General features: G+C 45.3%; 1 protein-coding gene, 1 long non-coding RNA gene and 1 other non-coding gene across 18 annotated transcripts in view; 1 reads left to right on the forward strand and 2 right to left on the reverse strand.

Annotated features, from left to right (window-relative positions):
• Positions 1–19,263, reverse strand: part of LOC134476579 (uncharacterized) — a 28,439-nt gene extending 9,176 nt beyond the window's left edge. Inside the window, exons 1-4 of the long non-coding RNA XR_010048403.1 lie at positions 18,832–19,263; positions 17,912–17,984; positions 3,373–15,706; positions 1,504–1,913 (exon numbers count right to left, since the gene is read on the reverse strand). This is a non-coding gene — a long non-coding RNA (uncharacterized LOC134476579). The remainder of the gene's footprint in view (positions 1–1,503; positions 1,914–3,372; positions 15,707–17,911; positions 17,985–18,831) is intronic.
• LOC111755613 (U6 spliceosomal RNA) lies at positions 16,778–16,881 on the reverse strand. The gene has a single exon (XR_002790179.1). It is a non-coding gene; the product is annotated as a U6 spliceosomal RNA (small nuclear RNA).
• Positions 18,460–22,299, forward strand: part of Plekha7 (pleckstrin homology domain containing A7) — a 211,709-nt gene continuing 207,869 nt past the window's right edge. For 5 of the 16 annotated variants that reach the window (XR_010048397.1, XR_010048398.1, XR_010048399.1 and 2 more), the window contains exons 1-3: positions 18,464–18,883; positions 19,009–19,085; positions 19,180–19,237. Coding sequence is in view for 10 of the 16 variants with exons in the window: in XM_063251806.1 (XP_063107876.1) it covers positions 18,798–18,883; positions 19,009–19,085; positions 19,180–19,237 (221 nt within the window). In the remaining 6 variants the exon portion in view is untranslated. Of the gene's footprint in view, positions 18,884–19,008; positions 19,086–19,179; positions 19,238–22,299 lie in introns of all 16 variants that reach the window. The other 11 variants (XR_010048400.1, XR_010048402.1, XR_010048401.1 and 8 more) reach the window with 7 other exon arrangements.

The following is a 22,299-nucleotide window of genomic DNA, read 5'->3' on the forward strand; positions in this document are numbered from 1 at the left end:
CCCTGGGTTCAATCCCCCAGGAAGGGAGGGTGATAAACTTTGAGACTCAAAGGGAATTAAGTGATCCAGTGTTCATATTACTTTAATGCTTTCAATCCGTTTTCTCAGTTTTAAAAAAAAATAAAAACCCATGTTTTACTACACAAATCAATTTGAAAATTACTAAGTTTGTAGTGAATTCTTGATGCATGAAGATACACCCACTAGAAAAATCAAATTTTAAAATTCCCAGAAACCCACAGTGCTTCTCTGTTTTGATGCTGGGATGGAACCCAGGGCCTTCAGATGCTAAGCACATGCTGTAGTACTGAGCTGTCCCCTCTGCCTCCCTGATCTGTTACACTGGCTCTCTCTCATTTGGTCACCAAGAAGTCAGAATTGGAAGTGTGTGCAGTTAGGAGAAGGGTCTGGCCTCCTGCCCCCCCCCCCAGTCACCCGGTTCTCATGCTGCCACCTAGCTTCTCATACCATTACCTGTTGCTATGGCTGCAAAGCCGGTACTGAAGCTAACCAGTGAGAATAGCCGTCCTGCCCAAGACTGGGCAGGCTCCCAAGCGGCTACTGTCAGCTGCTTCATGCCTCCTGCAGAGCGAAGGCTTTTGCTGTAGTCTCTGTCTTCTGCATGGCCAGTGAAACTTGCAGGTCCAGAATATTACAGTAGGCACACACTTGAGTCAATGACATTTTAGGGTCTGGGTTCCTTCTCACTTCACTCAGCGCCCTCACTCAGGGCCTGCTGTGTGCAAGGCGCCATGCTGGATGCTACTAAGAAGACTCAGGCCTGGTCCTGCTCCTGAAGGCTGGAGAGTGTGTGCCTCTGTGGGGCCCACATGGGGATGTCAGAAACTTGGAATGCTGTGCCTCGTGGGGGCTGGGGACAGAGACACTGTCCTGGGGTTGGAGACTCGAGATGGTTCTGCCTGATCCTGGGTAACTCCACTGGTGTTTGCTTTCCTGGACCCAGGAAAGAAAACTTTCTACTGCTCTGGGGTTCTCTCCATATGGCCTGTCAGCATTGGCCCTCACACCCTACATACATGGATTTGGCTTAAAGAATGAGCACTCCCCTTACATGCACACACAGTGTTTGCACATGCCTATAATCCTAGCCCTAAGGAGGCTGAGGCAGGAGAATTGCTGGAAATTTGAGGCCAGCCCTGGGCTACAGAGGGAGACCTTGTCTTGAGAAACAAGAAACAGTAAAAATAGACAATATATTAATTATAGTGATGGGAAAAGAAAGAGATCAGGTCCCCTTTGGGGTCCTTAGAGCACCTCCCCTTCCCTGCCCCTCTCCAGCCAACTGGGACAGCACCTAGAGTCTTGTCCCGGGATTGGTGCACTTCCTAGTTCTGCCATATTACTTGAGTACCTACACTAACTTACTTGGCTTCACACAGATTCACAGAGCATGCTTGTTACAGTGAACTATAGATGTCTGTGATAAAGTATCATCATTTCTGCAAGTCCCCTTGAGAAGTGCTGCTGCCCGAACCTACTCACCTGCGCATTGCGCTGGAATCTCCAACTTCTCTGTTTCCTGCTGTAAGATGGATGTCCGTCACCATTGCATGGCTCAAATGAGGCCACATGGGCTAAGACACACAAAGGTTATTTATTTATTTATTATTTTTTGAAAGGCTATTGATTTACATTTTCTCAGTGTAGCCCAGGGCTCAACGCCCTCTGGCTTGTGGAAGAGCCATGCTGAGGATGGTTCTTTGGAATCAGGATGAAGAACAGGCATAGCTGGGAAGCAAAGACACAGTCAGTCTGGGTGCACTGTGGAGGCTGGAGCTTGTGGTGCAGTTAGCTGGACAGGCGGCCTATGTAGCAGAGTCTGCACCCTGTTTTCTGCCTGGCTGAGCTTCACGTGGAAAGGATGGAGGGTGCACCTGGCTGGCCAAGGAAATCTATTGGTACAGGAGAAATGTCTCAAGTCTCAAGCACCTTCTGTTATGTCTTGTGTCTAAATGTCCCCCAAAGCCTCATGGCGTCATAGGTGGGCTTTTCAGAGGTGGCTGGATCTAGAGTGTGTGATGCTGGGATGAAGAGTGTGTGACTACTGAATTAGTCTCCAGATTGGTTTGTCATAGTCCTGTGTACATAAGGGGGAGACCCACCCTGGGTGTGAGTGCTACCTGTCCCCAAGGGCATGTGGCCTGGGGCCTGGATAGAATATAAAGGACAGAAAGAGGGCCACAAGGGCAGCTGCTTCACTACTTCACTGCTTTGCTGCCTTCTGCCTGCCATGAACCGTTTCTTCTCTGCGATGGCTCTGCCATGCTACCCTGTCTTGGAGCCAGCCCACTATGGACTGAAACCTCTACAACCATGAGCTACAATAACCCTTTCTTTCATCCTTTAAATTTGAATGTCAGATATTTTATCTCAGCAACAGAAAAGTAACTAAGCCACCTCCAAAGAGGGCCAGGGCAGGGAGGCCAAGTGGCTCCAGTTCTGAGTCCTCTCTGGTCTGCCCTCTGAGGCTGAAAAATCAAGTATATGGAGGCCTCCTCTGGGCTCCCACATGCTGCCATGTCTTCCTTCCAGAGAAGTCCCTAAGCCCAGCAGATGGTCCAAGGCCCTCTTCTCTCATCCCGCCACCCATGGAGAGTTGCTGACTCTGTCAGGTGCTATGCCTCTGAGGCTCTGAGTGACAGCAGTGAGCAAAGACAGACATGGTCCCTGCTATTGACTTTTGGAGGACAGAAGTTAGAGAACCATGAAGCAAATATCCTAAGTGCTGAGGAGAGAGGTGAGGGTGTTTCAGGAGCCCAGTGGCTGGGTGTGGAGTCTCATCCTAGGGAACAGATGTGTAGCGGTGGGTCAGTGACCAAAATAAGCAGGAGAGAAACAGCAAAGGGAGAGGGTCATGATGGCCCCATAGGACACCTGCCACCCGCCAAATCACAGGCATCCTGGAATGCACGACACCCCGTCACTCTTGGGCCCTCTCTGATTTTTTTTTTTTTTTTGAGACAAGGTTTTACTATGTAGTTCAGGCTGGCCTTGAACTCAGTATGTAGCCAAGGCTGGTCTCAAACTCATAGCAGTCCTCTTGCCTCTGCCTCCTAGTGCTAGGATAACAGGTGTGCACCCCCACGTCGAGGTCCCTGTCCTAACTCAACCTTGAGTATAACAAATCATTGTGTTAAGTCACCATGTTTTGGGGCTTGGGGGGATTTGTTGATAAAGAAAGTAGACAGAGAGAGACACACACAGACAGACAGACAGACAGATGGGGAGGGGAAAAGGAAGGGAGAGGGGGAGGCAGAGGGAGAGAGAGAAAGAAAGTAGAACACTTTGCTGAGGAGGGGAAGCTATGTTTCTCCATCCCATGGCAGCTGCTGACAGGGCAGCAGCTCCCACCTGCATCTCCCATGGCCATGACTCGCAGTCCCTGCTTCTCCGCCTATGGCAGGACTTCAGGCGATGTGAGCACTTGTGGCTGTGGCTGTAGATGGTCTGATGCTTGTTTCCCAGGCAGAATCTTCAGGAGAGGCATCTTCAGCTTCCTCCAGGGACACTGTGAGCTGGCAGGAAGCTCTTCCCGGCTATCGCACATGGTTACTGGACCGAAGGCCAATTTTCTGAAAGTCATCTTTTCAATACAGTGTTTTGATTAAAACAGTGACTGGATTAGAAGTGACTCTTCTCCAATCGTGAAGTTTTTGTTCCTGTACTCATGGTTGTTTTCATGCTTCGGAAAACAATTTTCAGCCCTCCAACAGTTTTTAAGTATTTCTGGCCATTCTTAGAACTTTTCAGAAGTTTTTCCTCATTTCTAATTTGCTAATAGCTTACTGTGACTGCTTTTCAGCATTTGAAACAGTAACCCAAAGGTCTATTAGTGGGCTGCTTAGATAAATTAACTTGTGAAACATACACAGTGATTCCATTTTTCTAGGAAAATTATGCACGCACATGTGTATGTAGAATGACATTTACCAGTGCTTCTCAACCAAGAGGCACTCACTGGAATTCTCCCAGCAGCTTTCTAGGTACTGATTCCTCAGTTTTGCCCAGGAAACAGACATCCACGGGGATGGCAGGGAGCAGCAGACATCTGGATGTTTTTTCCACTCCAGGTATTGAACTCAGGCTGAGTGCTGTGTGTGCTGGGGATTGAACCTAGATCGTCATGTATGTATACCTCATAGTAGGCATATGCTCTACCACTGACCTGCACCTCTATTTCTTTTTGGGTTTAATAAACTGTAGATCTGCAGAAACTCTTTATATATCCTTGATATAAGTAGCTAAACTGAGGTATTAGAAATAATTTTCCTACATGGCTTACCTATTCACTTTTTTTAATGATGTCTTTTGATGATTTTAAGTTTTTTTGTCTTTTTCCTTTTTATCGGTACCGGGGATCAAACTCAGGACTGCCTGCTTGCAAGGCAGGCGCTTAAGCCGCTGAGCTAAATCCCCAGACCCCTATGATTTTAAGTTTTGATGAGCTCCAATTCTCCTAACTGTGCTTATAGAATATGACTGTTAATTGGCCTGTCAACTTGACCAGAGTAAGAAATGCCTGGTGTACTAGAAAAGCACAGTTCTGGTGGTATGTGTAGATGACCAACATGTAGGCCAGCACACTGAGGGTGTAGGGGACCTACCTGGGTTGTGGGTGGCACCAACCAATAAGCTAGTGGCTTGGGTGGAATACAAAAGGGGAAGAAGAAGGAAGTTTGCCTATCTTTGGAGAATTCCAGATTTTTTCATTATAAAGATATTTTCTCCCTTTGTAGTTTATATGGAACAATATCTACAGTCTAGGTACATGTTCTCTTACCCAACCAAATGGTTTTAATATTCACTAATGATTCTTGCCAGGACTAGTCATTGTGTGGTACTTGATAACTGATTTTCTTTTTTTTTTTTTCCTGTTTTTTTTTTTAAATTTTATTTAAGGAGAAAAAAGAAAAAAAAACAGAAAAAGGGTACAAGTTATATGACTTTCAGAAAAAATAAATAGTAGGAAACCACTAGTTAGTTACATATTGTCATCTTAGAAATAGTTGTTGAAGTTACAAAATTAAAGCATATAGAGGGGACTTTCAAACAGTGAGACTGCAAACAGTTTTGTTCAATGATCCAAAACTCAGTAATATGGTTATCTATCTTATACACTTAAATATATATGCAGTTATATCAATCTTGGCTGGAAGTTATTATCTTTCAAAGCTTGAATTATTTCCCCCCCCACGCTCTTCGTGATTTGATAGTTTGTGCCGAGAAGTCTGCTGTAATTCTGATGGGTGTTCCCTTGTAAGTGATCTGTTTCTTGTCTCTGACGGCTTTTAGTATTCTGTTCTTATATTGGATTTGTGGAATTTTGATTATTACATGCCTGGGTGTAGCTCTGTTTGGGTTGTAGGTGGCTGGGGTCTTGTATGCCTCATACATCTGAGTATTTTTACCTTTTGCTAAATTAGGGAAATTCTCCTGGATTATTTCTGTGAATAGCCTTTTAGTTCATTTGTTTGTGTCCCTACTTCTTCTTTTATGTTCTTAATTCTTAAGTTATAGATCCTCTTATCATCTTCTAGCCTTTGTATTATTGCTGTTTGTTTTCTTGTTATTTTTAAGAAGTTTTTCATTTCATGCTCCCACCTTACAAATCTGTCCTCCAGTTCTGATAATCTATCCTTAGTTTCTTTCAAGCTGTTATGCTAGCTTTCAATAGAGTTTTTAGTTTCCTGGTAATCTCTCTGAACCTGTTTCATGTATTCTATGTTTTCTCTATTTTCTCCATCAAACAATTCTCCCCTTTTTTTCTGTTCTTCCATTCCACCATCTGTTTTTTCTTGGGTTGTGCTTAGCATTTATCTAACTATTATAATTATTTCTTGCTTTATTTCATTAAATACTTCATTTTTGAACTCGTCTATGAGGCTCCAGAGATACTGCTTTAGTGTGAGTGTGAGTGCTGGCTTTCCTTCCCTGCCAGTGTCTCATGATGTGACCAGCAGTGGTGATAAAGCAGGTTCTGTCCAGAGGGCTCAAACACACATTGTATCATTGAATCCTTTCAGTAACTCTCCCTCTTCCCTTTTGTTCTTTTGTGGCATTGGGGTTGGAACCCAGGGGCTTGAGGCAAATTTGGCAAGGACTCTATGTCCCCAGCCTCACAGTAACTCTTCGTGAAACATCTGTGCTTTCATTTTACAGAGGTTCAGGGTAGCTAATAACCTGTGGGACTAGGAATTAGACTACATGTGACTCCTGAGCCTTTGCTTCTCTGACTGACTACACTAGACCAGTGGTCAAACAGAAAATACCAAGCAAAACACTGTGGCAGCGTTTGGAGGGGATTTTTGTTTTTTTGGGTTTTTTATTTTTGAAACAGGCTCTTGTTATGTAGTTAGGAGAACCTTGACCTCACTGTGTAGCCTAGGCCAACCTCAAACTTGCAAGCCTCCTGCTTCAGACTCCTGAGTGCTCAGAATTTTTTTCATTTTAAGATCACTCATGAACCACACATTTCACCAAATGACGTATTGCACTATGATGGTGGTCCCATGAAATGGTATCACCTAGTCACCCTGAAGTTGTTTAAAACCAGGTGTGTGGCACACGCCTGTAATCCCAGCACTCAGGAAGCTGAGCCAAGAGGATCGCTTTGAGTTTGAGGCCAGTCTAGCTACATAGCAAGTTCAAGGCCAGCTGGGACTACTTTGTGAGACCCTGTCTCAAAAGACAAAACTAGGGCTGGGGATTTAGCTCAGCAGCATAAGTGACTGCTTGGAAAGTACAAGGTCATGAGTTTGATCCCTGGTACAAAAAAAGAAAAGAAAAAACCTAATCTAAACAAAACAAACCAAAACAAAACAAACTGTCTTAGTTCATTTGAGCACTCCATGATCTATGCAAGGATGAGATCTAGGGAGAGTTGCCAGACTGTCTTCCTGCTGGTAAGCCATGTGGCTGGAACCAGCGTGGGTGTCCAAGTGGCTTCAGGTGGGAGACCTGATGCTAAAGCAGGAGCGTGCGTATGAGAGGATTTGGAGCTTTTGGCCTTTAACATGATGTCCTTCCAGGTGCTCTGCAGTGACTGAAAGCCAGTAATCAGGAGTTGAGGGCTTGTGATGATTAGGTGGGTGCTCCAGGGTCTGGGGCCAGGTGTGTGTCTCTGCTTGGTCTGGACATCTGACTAAAGTGGCATGATAAAGCAAATCTGAATGGGCCCTGGGTGGTGCGGCAGAGTTTCATAGACAGCCAGCTCTTAGGACTCTAGGATGTGTCGGATGTGTCACTGGTCATCCGCTGCAAGTCTGGGAAGAGGCTGAGGTAGACTGATCAAAGAAGAAGGGGCATTAGTGGCTGTAGGGGGCCTGCCAAACAGCTTTGAGGGCTCTTTAACTGTTTGCTTCCTCTCTTGAAAACAATCATGTCAAAATGTATGAGGGCCTCTGGGAAGACAGGCGCGTGGCAGGGTGTGTTGGGAAGTCAGTGATGGAGGAGGCCTCTTTGACTGAGAGTTGGGGGGGGTGGGATTCTTGAATTCAAGAGGGAAGAAAAGAGTGCCCGGTTAAAAGGGTGGCCCATGTGGAGAAGGGGCACATGTGGGTGGCAGTGATAAGTGGACACTGTGCTGCAGTCAGGGCTGAGTGACGAGGCACCTAGGTCTGGAGGGCCTGGGGGGCAATGCCAGGGCCAGAGAGGGCATTGTGTGGGCAGGGACCTGGGCCCAGGCTGATTGCTTGGGCCAATGATGAAATAAGGGTTACTGTAGTTACCTGTGGTGTTGAATTAGAATTGGAGGTATTGACAAGAACTCATTATTCTCACCTACAGATCTCCATGTAGATATGGACTTATTACAGACATAAATGTCTGGGAATGGCAATATGCTAATAGCAATGAGTACACGTAGCACTGAAATCTTGATTCCTAAGTAATATTTTGCAGTAAAAGGAGAGCTGATGCACGCCTGTAATATTGGCGTTCTGGGAGGCTGAGGCAGGAGGATAGCAAGTTTGAGCTCAGTTTGGTCAACTTAGTAACTTAGTAAGATTCTGTCTCAAAAACAAAAAGGGCTGGGAATTTGGTTTATTGAATTCACTGAGTCTAATCCCCAGTACAACAACCATAAACAAACAAACAAACAAACAAACAAAAAACCAAAGAGGTTCCCTGGAAAAACAGATGTATCAGATGGATCAGAAAAATGATGTAAAGTGAGCCTTTATTTATTTATTTTTTAAGACACAGTGAATTGCTACATTGCCCAGGTTGGCCCTGAATTCATGGGCTGAAGCAATACTCCTGCTTCAGCCTTCCAGGTGCCTGTGACTGCAGGCATGTCCCACCATGCCCAAGTAGCTTAGAACATCTTATTCTAAATGTGGAAGTACTCAAAGAATGACAGGGACACTGTCAAAAGGACACTGAAGACAGCATGTAGGACTTACATTGGCCAAATCTGGTATGATTTGTGCAGCAAAATAAATGATAATAGTAATACATTAGTATATACAGATCTGAATAAATGAATCATTGACTAGGTGATAAGAAATGGATTGTCTACTTTTTCAAAGTACACTTTTATATATATTTCCCAAATATAAAAGGAGTTACTTCTTAGTAGAGAAGGCTAATGAAACTACCTTAATCAAATGATCAAAGCAAACATCACTAACTGTGTGCTACACTGCAGTCATTTGTCACCGATAGATACCAGAAGAACACAGCAGCTCTTAGGTGCTATTTCTGCCAAATAGGGAGAAGCTAAATCCTATCACAAGGAACCATCACACAAACCACACATGTAGGACATTTACAAAATAACTGGAGTATGAGCTACAGAGGTATCAGGATAGTACAAGCCAAGGAAAGACATTGGGAATTGTCACAGACTGAAGATTAAAGAGATATAATTTTTAATTTTGACTTCTGATGTACTGGGATTACAAAGGAGAATGTTGTTTGTAGGAAACATTTGGGGTGCAGTTAGGGCAGCACACGGACAACTGATGTGTGAAATGGTTAAAACTTACTGTGCCTGCGGCTCCCAAAGATTGCATAATAAAATTAAAGGGAGACAAATAAAGATGAGTAAGACACAGAGACAGAGAGGCAGAGAGAGAGGCAGGGAGAGACAAAAGGGACTCCTGAGTGAATTAAAGGGAAAAGAACAGGCTGAAATGCTGGGAATTGAGGCGCTGCAGGATGAGGTAAGAATACACAACATTCTCTGTAGGGACCCGTGGAAGCTGGAGACTGATCACATGTGTGGGGCTAATGCAAGGCCAGCCCTGAAAACACAGAGAGCCCAAAACAAGCCATGTAAACAAGCTGTTTCAGCTCCAAGAAGGCAAGGGGCCCAGGCCAGCCAGACAAACAAGTTGCTGGGCAGCAGGGCTGCAACTGGCCTCATCCTTCTAAGTAATAAATAGACCTGCTACAGTGGTTGAACAGTCCCTTTTCTTCTGTCAGGAGACAGGGCTCCTCCCGACCTCAGGTTTCCCCCTTTTTCTTTGTTTTCTCATCCTCTTATTATCCTTCACCCTGGGAATATCTACAGAGCTGCAGCTGGTCACTACACCTCATTTTTACTAACTTTACTTTTTTTTTTTTTTTTTGGCACTAGGGATCGAACTCATGACCTTGAGCTTGCTAGGCAGGTGCTTATACCGCTGAGCTAAGTCCCCAGCCCCCTTCTTTTGTTTTTTGGGACAAGGTCTTGCTAAGTCACTAAGTTGCCCAGGCTGGTTCAAACCTTCCAGTCATCGTGCCACAGGCCCCAAGTGCTGGGATTACAGGTGAACCTAGCTGGCCACTTTTCATTTTTTTGAGACAGGGTCTGGCTGTGGTGCCTAGCTGGGCTCCAGCAACCTTCCCACCTCAGCTTCCTGAAAGAGGCGATTAGCAGGCCGCTCACCTGGCTCTCATTTTAACTTAGAAGAGAGAAGGCTCACAGATGGCTTTCTTTTTCCCAGGAAACCCCTTGCTGGTTTGAGAAGTGCACAGTGCTCTGTACAGTTTCTCTAGGCCAGAGATCTTTAAGGAAGAAGCTTTGGCTTATTATGAGGATTAATTAATTAATTAAGTTTAGGTCCATGGGTGCCTACATACTTCACCAAATACTATGCTGGGTGCTCCTTGAGGGTGAGGATGAACTTAACATTTCAGTAGATTGTGCTCTCTTTTGTGGGTGGTCCTTATCTAATCAGGGAAACATTTCTTTTCTTCTTCTTCTTTTTTTTTTTTATCAGTACCGGAGATGGAGATCAAATTCACCACCGCTGGCTTGCAAGGCAGGTGCTTATGCGCTGAGGTAAATCCCGTCCTCATCTAATCAGAAGGAGAGCTGAATAGAAAAGAGTGACCCTCTCCAAATACATGGGAATTCCTCCTGCCCCAGTGCCTGCAAGCTGGGGCATGAGTTGTTTTCCGTTGCTTTTGATCTGGAATATTGCCACTCCTGGATCCTCAGCTTGTTAAGTGTCAATCTTAGCTCCATAATCACACACACCAGCTCCTTATAAAACAGCCTCTCAGGGGCTGGGGATTTAGCTCAGTGGCATAAGCGCCTGCCTTGCAAGCAGGCAGTCATGAGTTCGATCCCCGGTACCAATAAAAAGGAAAAAAGACCAAAAAAAAAAAAAAAAAAAAAAACCAGCCTCCCTTCCCATCCACCTTTAATGGCTATGTTTCTCTGCAGAACCCTGACATACACTTATTTCCTCATTCTTTCTTTCCTTATACTCACCTATGGGGCAGACACAAAACAGATTCTTAGGAAAAAAAAACTTTTTTAGACAGGGTCTTGTTATGTAATCCAAGCTACTCTTAACTATGTAGCCCAGGCTGGCCTCAAACTCATGGTGATCCTTCTGTCACAGCCAGGTAAGAAAATGTTTTCAAATGAAAACAAAACAAAAATACTAGATGATCTTATTGGAAGGACGAGGAACAGCACAGCAACAGAGATTGGGAAGCCCTGCTGCCCTGTCTCCCATGAGGCCGCCTGCAAGCCATGGCTGCTGTAGGGAGGCAGAGACCAGCACTGCTGAGCACCATGCCCAGCGGTCTTCTCTGTGCTCCTGAAGTGACCTCCTCATGCTAGCTCCAGAGCAGTTCTTGTCTTCTGGCACTGAAAACACCCATTTCTCCCAAATACTAAGAGCCTCTGAGGCTGGGAACCATGACGTGTGGGCTACCAGATCACTAGGATTTTTGTACTGTCTACCATCAGCAGGTACTGGGTAAATAGGAGTGGCATGGCCTATGTCATTCAGCTTACTGAGGGACAGTACCTGGGCTACTCCCAGATCCACTGGACCCCAAACCCCATGCTTTGTCTCCTGAAGAGTAAAGGAGAGCTTTTACAGGACAGTAATGAATTTCTGCTTACCTGGAAGCTGAAAATTGTTGTGCACACGCTTGGTTGCTGGCAAGCATTTTGATTAATCTTCTCAGATTAATCTCTGATTATGGACTATTTTGCATTTAAATTAATGGATTAGTGCCACAAGCATCAGTAGGACCATCTAGTGTGAAAGTTCTTGGCTAGTGCCCATCAAAGGAAAAGCTGGACAGAAAGCTCCGTTTACCTAGTGGGTGATTCATTCCAAGGTATTAAGGTAGGAAAAGGGCTGTGGTCAGGTTTCAAGAGGTGAGTGTATTTTATTTTATTTTATTAGCTACATGATCTTAGACAAGCCACCATCCTCTGGGGCATTCAGTATCTTCTTTAAAAATGAGGGACAAGAACTCTTGCCCTGCTTACCTCCTAAAGATGTGATGATCAAAAAAGAAGAAGAAAAGAAGAAGAAGAAGAAGAAGAAGAAGAAGAAGAAGAAGGAGAAGGAGAAGGAGAAGGAGAAGGAGAAGGAGAAGGAGAAGGAGAAGAAGGAGAAGGAGAAGGAGAAGGAGAAGGAGAAGGAGAAGGAGAAGAAGGAGAAGAAGAAGAAAGCACACACTTTTTACATCTCAAATCCATCATAACCTCCATCCCTTGGAACTAGTTCAAATATTATTAAAGTGTACTCAGGGAGGATTGTGTAAAACTAAAAAAAAAAAAAAAAAGATTCATTACTTTGTTTTCATTAACTGGAAAACTTTCCAATTTCAGCTCTGGTAATCAGCTGAGAAAAATTCACATCTTGTACAGGAGTCATCAATCCAGAATGGCAATGGTATGGCATCTTTGAACCCAGATTTAAATGTTACTTCTTAGCCTACAGAAGTTTTCTCCTTAATTATATGGAATGAAAAATGTGGAAAACAATTCTCTAAGGCCCGACTGCTTAGGCTGATAGCAGCGGTTACTAACCATGGGTGTACTTTAGAGCCATCTGGGGAGACTTCAATAACAAAAGTTGTCACCCAACACCAAATGTATCACTTATGATAGAACGTGGTCAAAATGTTTTTAAAGCTCCCAGGTAATACTAATGGGCAGTGAGGTCTATAGCTATACAAAAGAGTGGTATGAAAAAGCTAGTGCTTTGTTGTCTAACAGAAATATAATTTGAGTTACAAAAGTGAGCCAACATGTTAGTTTAAATTTGCAATAACCACGCATTTAAAATTCATACCCAATAATCCAAAATATTACTTCAACATGTAAACGTATTTTCAAAGAGATACTTCACATTTTACTTCATACTACGTTTTCAAAATCTTGTATGCAGAAAACAACAATTCAGGCAGTGCAGACTGGCCACAATTCATTGGCTAATGACTCATGTCTTGGGCATGCAGAACTAGAATATACAACATACACTTATTTATGTATTTATTTTTGAACAGAGTCCCACTATATAGTTCAAGCGGGCCTTGAACTCACTGTATAGCTGATGCTCGCCTTGAATGGCATGCTGATGATCCTATCTCAGCTTCCCAGGTGCTATGATTACAGGCATGTATCACATAAATATTTCCGGTAAGAATTTACTGGACTATGTTAGTAGGAGCCCAGGATGGCCTTGAACATTTAGGTACCTCCTTTCAGGAATGTGCCACCATACCCAGCTAAGTTTCTAAATATTATAGACCATATGTATTGTTTTTACTGCTGCCTTTATATTTTCATGTTTAAATATGAAACAAAGTTGTTAGTCACCATCTCTCTGTAGAGTTTTGTAGGTTTTACCAAATAACTTTATGTAAGTATATTCTGTTGGGGTTATTCCTAAACTTATGTATTTTCTATTGTTATAAAGGGGAAACAGAACGTTAATTCTGTGATATATTATCGTGATCCTGAATTCTTTATTAATTATAAGAGTAGAGACTGTCCTTCATATTTTATGGCATTATGTCATATTGTCTGGAAATAATTTTATTTCTTTTCTAATAGTTAAATCTTGTATTTCTATTTCCAGTCATTTTATTGGTAATAGCATATATATGTATATAGTATGTAATATATAGCATATATACTATGTGTTATGACATATATATGTTATACACTATATAATTGTGTGTAACTGTTTTCCAAACAGGATCTCATCATATATTCTAGGCTGGGCTTGAACTCTCAGCAATCCTCCTGCCCTAGCCTCCTGATTGCTGGTATTACAGGCACTTACTACCTTACGCAACTTCTAATACAATATTAAACAATAACGTTACTAATAGATGTGCTTGACCTGTCCTTTTTCTTTCTCAATTGTTTAATTTTAGGGAATGTCTATACTATTTCATTGTTTTTTTTTTTTCTGCAGCAGGGTATCTTTCAAAAATACTATTTCATTGTTACAGAATATGTACGTCGGAGACATACTCTTTGAAGAAACATCTGGTTACTCTGTAACACATTTTAAAACTTTTTATTTTGAAATACAGACTTGCAGGGGTTTACAAAGATTAAAGTAAAGAGATGCTAGTTTACTCTTCACTCTTTTCCTCCAGTGGTTACATTTTATGTAACTAGCATAAAACCCAAACCAGAAAATTAACATTGGTATGTGTCTGTTTATACCCCTATGTCATTTTATCCTAAGTGTCAATTTGTGTGGAATATACTTGTGTCATTTTATCATGAGTGCCAATTTGTATAACTATAATTATAATCTAAACACAGAACATTACTGGGCACAGTGGTGCATGCCTGTTATCCCACCTACTCTGGAGCCTGAGGCAGGAGGATCACAAATTTGAGCCCAGCCTGGGAAGTTTAGTAAGAATCGGTCTCAAAAGAAAAAATAGAAGGGCCTGAGGATTTAGGTCAACAGCATAAGCACCTGCTTTGCAAGCAGGTGGTTGTGAGTTCAACCCCCGGTACCGATAAAAAATAAATAAAATAAAATAGAAAGAGCTGGAGATGTCCCTCAACAGCAGGACCCCCTGGGTTTACAAAGATTTCCCTCACATGCTATTGCTTTGGAGTTGCATGCGCTTTCCACATTACCTTCTCTAAACCCTGACAACACTGATCAATTCTCCATTGCTATTACTTATTTATTTATTGATGGTGCTGGGGATCAAACCTCAGCCCTTACACATGGTAGGCAAGTGTTCTACCACAGCGCTCAATGTGTACTCTGATAACAATATTTTTATGAAAGTTAAGAAACTGTCAAACAGTTTCGAGAGTGGACGTACCATTTTACATCCCTACCATCAATATATAATTTTTATGGTGTCTCTGCATTATTTACTAGCATTTGATTTTGTCATTTAAAAAAACTTCTTTACCTTGTGTCACAATTTAAACAATTGATGACAGTACTGGGTTTTGAGAAAGTTCTGTGACCTTTGCATATTGGCTTTCTTTTTTCTTTTAAACTTGGTATAATGCCTTGACATTCATCCAAGTTGCTGTATGTATTAACAGTTTACTATTTTTTTGTTGTCAGGTTGTATTCCAGTCATGTGTGATGGCATATGCCTGTAATTCAGCACTGTAGGAGACAGAGGTAGGAGGACTGGAAATTTAAGCTTTCCCTTGGCAATGGAGGGAGAGACCCTGTCTCAAAACAACAAATACAAAGGGTTGGAGATGTAGCCCAATGTGAAGTCTCTAGATTCAGTCTCCAGTACCTCAAGAAAGAAAAAAAAATTCTAAGACCAGAATTATTTAACCATTCTCCACTGTAGAATATTTTGTTTCCAGTTTTCACCTGTTACAAATAAAGCTGGTATGAAAGATTATGTTCAAGTTTTTATGAAATGTTTCATTTCTCTAGAATAAATTCAGAGGAATGCAACTGCTGGGTCATTTGGTAAATATTTACTTTTTAAAGAAACTGCCAAACTGTTTTCTAGAATGGTTGTATTATTTTACATTCTCACTAGCAATGCTGATACAGTTCTTTTTATGTTCCCTACTCTTTGATATTGTTACTGTTTTCTTCCCTTTTCCAGTTTTCCCTCTTCCTCCTCTTCCCCTTCTTTTTTATTTATTTTGCTTCTTTTTTTCTTCTTGGTAGCACTGGGGATGAAACCAGAGCCTTGTATGCCTGGCAAGTGGTGCAGAACAGAATTAAACACCTAACACCGGATAATTTTATTTATTTATTTATTTGTTCATTTATTTGTCTTTTTCTTTTTTATCTGTACCAGGGATCGAACTCACGACTGCCTGCTTGCAGGGCAGGTGCTTATGCTGCTGAGCTAAATCCCCAGCCCCAGCCGGATAATTTTGTTGCTGAGACAGGGTCTCACTATGTAGTTCAGGCTGGTCTTGAATTCACTTTGTAGCCCAGGCTGGCCTCAAACTCATGACAATCCTCCTGCATCAGCTCTTGAGTGTTGAGATTATAGAACACATAGTAATAATGAAAAACAAACAAACAATGATTACAGGCATGTACCACCATGCCTACCTGACTGCATATACTTTTTACAATTAGTGATGGGTATTGGCTTTTTTTTTTTTTTTTTTTTTTGGTCTTTTTCGTTTTTATCGGTACCAGGGAACAAACTCACGACTGCCTGCTTGTAAGGTAGGCGCTTATGCCCCAGCCTTGGGTATTGGCTTTTTGAAGATGCACTTTTGGCCTTTATCGAGATAATCAATTTAGTGGCATCCCTTACAGGTTCTATTGACAAATTATTATTTTATCTTTAGATATATATTTATTTTTTTCCAGTACTGGGGACCTAATCCAGAGGTACTCTACCACTGACATATCTTCAACCCTTTTTATTTGAGACATTTTCCTATTAAATTGCCCAGGCTGGTCTTGATGTGATTCTCCTGCCTCAGTCACCCAAACAGATCACATTATGGGCATGCATCACTGCACTTGGCTACATTTATGTTTTAAATGGTAAAAATACCTAACAGAATAAAAGGTGCATAAAGAGAAGTAATGTGTCATTCCTAACACAAAGTTTCCTTCCTCAGATGCAATCACATTACCTGTAGGGACTATGTAAGTTAATAGATCTGTATCCTAGCTTTTGACTTGATATCTTAGGAACCATCCCATATCAGTACATAGAGATCTCTCTCCCTCATTCTTTGGAACAGCAGCAAGGCATTCCACTGAGGACTATGTCATCATTTCATTAACTTGCTCTTTGCTATATCTGCCTCCAGTCTTTTTTTTACCACTAAGGAAGTTGCAGCTAACACTCTAATACACAGGTCTTTGTGCTTAAGGAAGGACTAATGTAGGATAAATTCCTGGCAGTGGTAACTCTAGGTCAGAGAGATAAGTTTTAAGAGCTGCTCCTGAATTGTCCTCCAGGACAAAAATAATAACATCTTTCTCCACAATATGTAGTATCTTTGCCAATCTGACAACTAAAAACAGTTTCACCTTAATTGTGATTTGGGATTTTCCTATTTTGAGATGGCCAAGTTTTTTTCTCTTTTTAATGCGTCATGAATTTGCATGTCATCCTTGTGCAGGGGCCATCCTAATCTTTGCATTGCTCCAATTTTAGTACATGTGTTGCCTAAGGGAGCACTCAAGTTCATTTGCCTAAAAGCTACTTTTATTTTTGCCTTATTAACTGTGTTCATTACCTTTGTCTATTTAATATACTGTATTAAATCAGTATTTAACAACAGTCACTTTCTTGTTTTCATTTGCTCAAGAACCACCTCAGAGACAGGAGACTCCCTCTGCCAGATATTCAAGATCATCCAGCTCTCCTACTGGTCAATAACCACCTCCTTCAAGCTCCACCTTCCAGCACTCAGGAGCCTGAAGCAGGAAGATTGCTATAAATTCAAGGCCAGCCTGAGCTGCATGGTACATTCAAGGCTAATGTGAACTACATTATGAGGCCGTGTCAAAAAACCAAAAAACCAAAACCAAACTAAACCATACCAAACCAAAATACTGCAAACCATTAACCACAACAAAACCAGCCAATCAAATCATCACACTCCCTTTGTGATAATCCATGTCTAACCCATGTCTGTTCCCATGGGCTCAACATTTCATCCCCCTCTCCTCCGGAAAGTTCTTTCCCTGCCCCGCCCTGCACACAGCCTCACTCCTCTCTCTTCTGAGCCTCCTCCCACCACCTCATGCCCTAGGTCCCCAGGGCCTGGTGGCAAGGCTGGTCGTGACACCTGTCCAGAGCCAGCATCCTGCTCTGTTCTTGTCCAGTCCCTGAGGGTGTCCGAGAACATTTTTCATTGATTCATACCATTCATTGGATGCCCACACGAGAGTCAGGTGCTCTTCCATGAGGCTAGGGCAGTGCACAAGGAAGAAGACCTTTTTTTTTTTTTTTTTTTGGTACCAGGTATTGAACTCACAACCTTGCGCTTGCCAGGCAGGCACTTATGGCGCTGAGCTAAATCCCCGGCCTCAGAAGACCTTTCTTCTCATCAGTTGACATTTTAGGGATTTTTGTTTTTGTTTTTTTGTTTGCAGGGGAAGGAGTGAATTAATACACAACAAACAGGACAAAAATAAACATATGCAAATAAGAATGTCACAGAAGCAGAAGAACTGCAAGTTGGAACCCAAGCTAGGCAACTTACCAGACATTATTTTAAAAAATAAAGGGCCGAGGGAAGTTACTCAGTTGGAAGGCTTTGGGCTCGATCCCCAGTACTGTAAGGAAAAAAAAAAAAAAAAAAAAAGAAAATAATACAGCAGAGAGTTTAGGGAACAGACGGAAATATGTCTCTTCCACAGAGCGGCCAAAGACTGAGGTGGGGCGAAGACCCGACTAGAATGCGCCAGCCCAGTACAGGGCCTGCAGGTGGCTCTTCAGAAGAGGTCCAGCCTAGCCTTTGGCACCGCGCTTTCCGTTAGGTGCCGGGAACTGGGGGTGCTCCCTGTCATTCCAGGAGTGTGCGTGATGGTTTGGGGGGACCCACGTCCCCTGATCCACGCCCTCCGACGAACGCGGGAAATGGGGGGGGTGCTCAGAGCTCCCTGGGCTTCACTTGTTCACAGCCCGCGCAGACGGCATTAAGTTTGCCGCGCAGCGCAGGGCTCGGGCCGCAGCCCGTAGTTCCGCGACGCCGGTGCTGGGCAGTGCGCGGCGCACGCGGTGGGCGCTGCGGCTCCCGTGCTGTGCGCTCCGAGGCTCCCCCGCCGCGCCCATCTCCGCCCCGCCCCGCAGGGTCTCGGGCCACGGGACGCGCCCGGGCCGGGGAGCAGGGGGCGGGGAAGGCACGGGGACAAAGGCCGCTGGCCCCGCGCTCAGACGGGCAGGGAGGCGGCGGGTCCGTGAAGCCCACGAACCGCCCGCTCGTCGGCGCCGCGAAGGACCCGCGCCGCGTGGAGAGCACGGAGCGGCCGGGAGGGCCGCGGGGCCCCGCGCAGGGCAAGCGCGCGCCCGCCGCCTCCTCCTCCTCCTCGCCGTCTTCCCCCTCCTCCTCCCCCTCCCGGCCCTCGGCAGCTCCGCGCTCGGCCAACATGGCGACGGCGGCGGTCGGGCGGGATACTTTACCTGAGCACTGGTCCTACGGGGTGTGCCGCGACGGCCGCGTCTTCTTCATCAAGTACGGCGCGGGAGAGCGGGGACTGGGCGTGGGTCGGGGCCGGGGCGGGGGCCGGGGTGGGGGCGCGGGGCCGGGCGACGTCCCGCGGCGGCGGCGCTGGCTAACAGGTGCGCCTTTCTCCTCAGCGACCAGCTGCGCCGCACGACCTGGCTGCACCCGCGCACGGGTGAGCCCGTCAACTCGGGCCACATGATTCGCTCAGGTGGGCGCCAGCGCCACGGGGCGGGGAGGGGTGTGGGTGGGGAGGGGCGCCCGCGGCGGCGCGACTTTCACAGACTTTTCTCGCGTTCCCGCAGACCTGCCCCGCGGCTGGGAGGAAGGCTTCACGGAGGAGGGCGCCAGCTACTTCATCGAGTGAGTGAGTCGGGCCCCGCCGCCCGCCGCCCGCCGCCCGCCGCCCGCCGCCCGCCGCCCCAGGAGAGTTGGCGCGCTGCGCGGCGCTGCGCGGCGCGGCGCGGCGGCTGCACGCTAGGGTTTTGTGCCGGGGTGTGTGGCGGGCTCCGAGCCCAGGCGGGCGGGGGTCCCTTGAGCTGCCGGGGAGCTTGGGCCGAAGCCGGGTGCAAACTTTGCAGACTTCCAGACTCAAGTGCCGCGTGGGGCGGGACACGCCTCCCCGCTGGGCTCTCGCTGCTCGGAGCGGGGGACGCTGCGGGGCGGGGACGGTGGAACAAGGAGCGTTGTCCCGGGGCTGAGGGCTGAGGAGTCTGGGAGTGAGGAGAGCCCACCGGACCTCTCCCGGAACCCTTCGCCTCCGCCGCGCACGCGAAGGTGGGAGGGGGGTGTTGGTGGTGCCCCGGGCCTCTGTCCTTTCGCGGGCCCCGGGTGAGGTGGAGATGGACGCGGATGCGGACGCGAGGCGGTCAGCGGGTAAAACTCCTCGAATTCTCAGTCCGCGCCTCCTCGGCTGCAGCTGAACCCGGACAGTTGCTCCAGCCTCCGCTAGTCCAGCCGTGGCGTTTCCGGAGTGTCCCCCGCGCCCCCTCCCAGATCCACTGAGTCTGTAGGGTCTGCATAAATCCGATCGCGGGGTCGTGAGTTAAGGAACAGTGCAGACACGTGTGTGCTTTCTGTTTTCCTGCTGTGGGAAGTTACCTGTGTCGCTGCGTGTCTTACTCTACCTGCCCCCTGTGAGTTCCGCAGGAACTGCCTGCTGCCCCTTGCCCCAGTGCCGGCTCTGTGGCAGGCACTCGGTAAATGTTTATTCACTAAATGAATGAACTAGCCAAAGGTCTGGACGGTGGTTTGACTAGTACTGGGTGTGTTTTGAGAGACTATGAGTCAGAATTCATTGCCTCACCAGCTTGGAAACACTAATAGTGGTGCAATGTATTTGAAGAAAGTCCCAGAGCTTCCTTCCCTAGTTTAAGTTCTGGAATGATTGTTGAAATACTGACAAAATTAATAGAAGCGAGAGTCTCTCTCCCCTCAGAGCTTACAATCTAATGGACTGAAGGGAACAGCAACAGAAAGTAAACAGTATCAGATTGATGTAGCTACTATGCAGAAAATGGAAATAAGGTCATGTGATATCACGAGACTAGGTGGCTCCTGTGGATTGGGAGGTCAGAGGTGGTGTTTTCAAGTAAGTGACATTTAAAATTTCAATAAGGAGCTTTGTGTGTGGGAAGGCAGTTCTTGTAACAGGTATTCTTCAAGTTCATGCATGGTTGTGCGTGCCTGTAAGCCCAGCACTTGTAAGGCTGAGGCAGGAGGATTGCCCGAATTTGAGGCCAGCCTGGTCTACATAGTGAGTTCAAAGCTAACCTGAACTATATATAACAAGATCCTGTCTCCCCCCAAAAAAAGTTGCAAATAGGCTGGTGTGGCTGGAAAGTAGTGAACAAAAAAGTGACCTGAGAAGAGCTCATAGGTAGCAGAGAGGTAAATGATGGAAAACTTTGTGGACGGGCTAGAGTTTTCAAGTTTCAGTCAAAGCCCAGTGAACAGTCATAGACTGGAGGTTTTTTGTTTCTTTTTTGTTTTTGTAGCACAGGGGATTGACCCTAAGGCCTTTGCACTGAACTTCATCATGAGCTCGTTTTTATTGTTCAAGAACAGGTCTCACCAAGTAGCTAAATTGCCGAGGTTTGACTTGAACTCCTGATTCTCCTGCATTAGGGTTTTAAGCAGGCAAGTACAAGGATGCAGTGGTCAGTTCTGGAATGATTATTCTGCATCCTTAGAAGAGGATGGATTATAGGTGACACCTCTTGGGAGGGAGGCATCGAGAAGTAGAGGGCTGTGCTGGGATGGAGGTAAGAGTTAGTGGCTTACCGAGCTGGAAACCCTGGGGATGGAGGACAGTGGCTGGACTCAGGCTATGAGGAGGATGTACTGTCCATGGGCTTTCCCAATAGGCTGAGAGCAGAGTCAAAGATGACTCCTGGGGGTTTGAGTATCTGAGTGGGTAGTGTGTGGATTGATGAGGTAGGAAGGCTGCAAGAGGGGCAGGTTTGAGGTTGTACAGAAATGATGTTTTGCCAACTTCTGTGTAACATGTTGGACATATCTGATAGGCTTATGAATAGAAACTTGCAGGGCAGAGGACGAAGAGATCCATCTGGGTAGAATAGTAACTGTTCACGACCATAGGTGTAGATGTAACCTAGAATCAAAAGGACAGAAGGTAGAACACTTTGTGTTTAGAGACTGGAAAAGAGGCAAATCCAGCAAAGGAGACTGAGAAGGAAAGAAACAGCTCAGGAGAGTGTGTGGTCAAGGAACCTCAAGACAAAGCCTGGCAGGCAGGTAGAAGAGGAAGTGCAGGTAAGGCCATGCACCCAGAGGGAAAGGCACACATGCCTTCAGTGCAGAGACATCATTAGCTGATGATAATTGGAGAGGATGTGACCTGAGGGAAGATTTTTCACTTTTGATGGGAAATTGTAGCACATATTTTGTGCAATGGTAATGAACCAGGAGAGAAGGAGCAATGGATGGTGCATATAATAGATGGGACCACTGCAGGAGAGCAGTGTTTTTGAGGTGAGAGGGGAGGGAGTCCAGGGTGTTCATCTCGCTGGCCTCACACAGGAGCAAAACTTATATATCCATTTGCCGGGAGGAAAGGCTGTGTGTACCTTGTAAGTACTAGGCTGAGCCTTGAGCTGGGCTTTTTGAGGTGGTCTGTTGGACTCCAGTTAAGTCACAGCCTTGTCTCCTTTATCACCTTTGCCCTTCTTCTATGGTAACTGTTTGGGTGGTACCTGATAGTTTCTCTGCAGCAGGATAGGATGGGATCCCTAGCTCCCAGATCCTCAGCTGAATCCTCCAAGGCCTACAGGAAAGCCTATCGGACAGTGTCCGATACCCTCAAAGGCAAGCTGTGTACTTCCTATCTTCTTTTGTGACAAGTTTTTCAGAGACCAAGGATTTGGAAGTGCTTAGCTGTATCCCACATTAAAAATGTCTGCTTT

Source organism: Cavia porcellus, unplaced genomic scaffold (genome assembly GCF_034190915.1).
Source record: "Cavia porcellus strain 051 isolate PalLab524CR breed Dunkin Hartley unplaced genomic scaffold, mCavPor4.1 scaffold_6, whole genome shotgun sequence".
Lineage (NCBI taxonomy): Eukaryota > Metazoa > Chordata > Mammalia > Rodentia > Caviidae > Cavia > Cavia porcellus.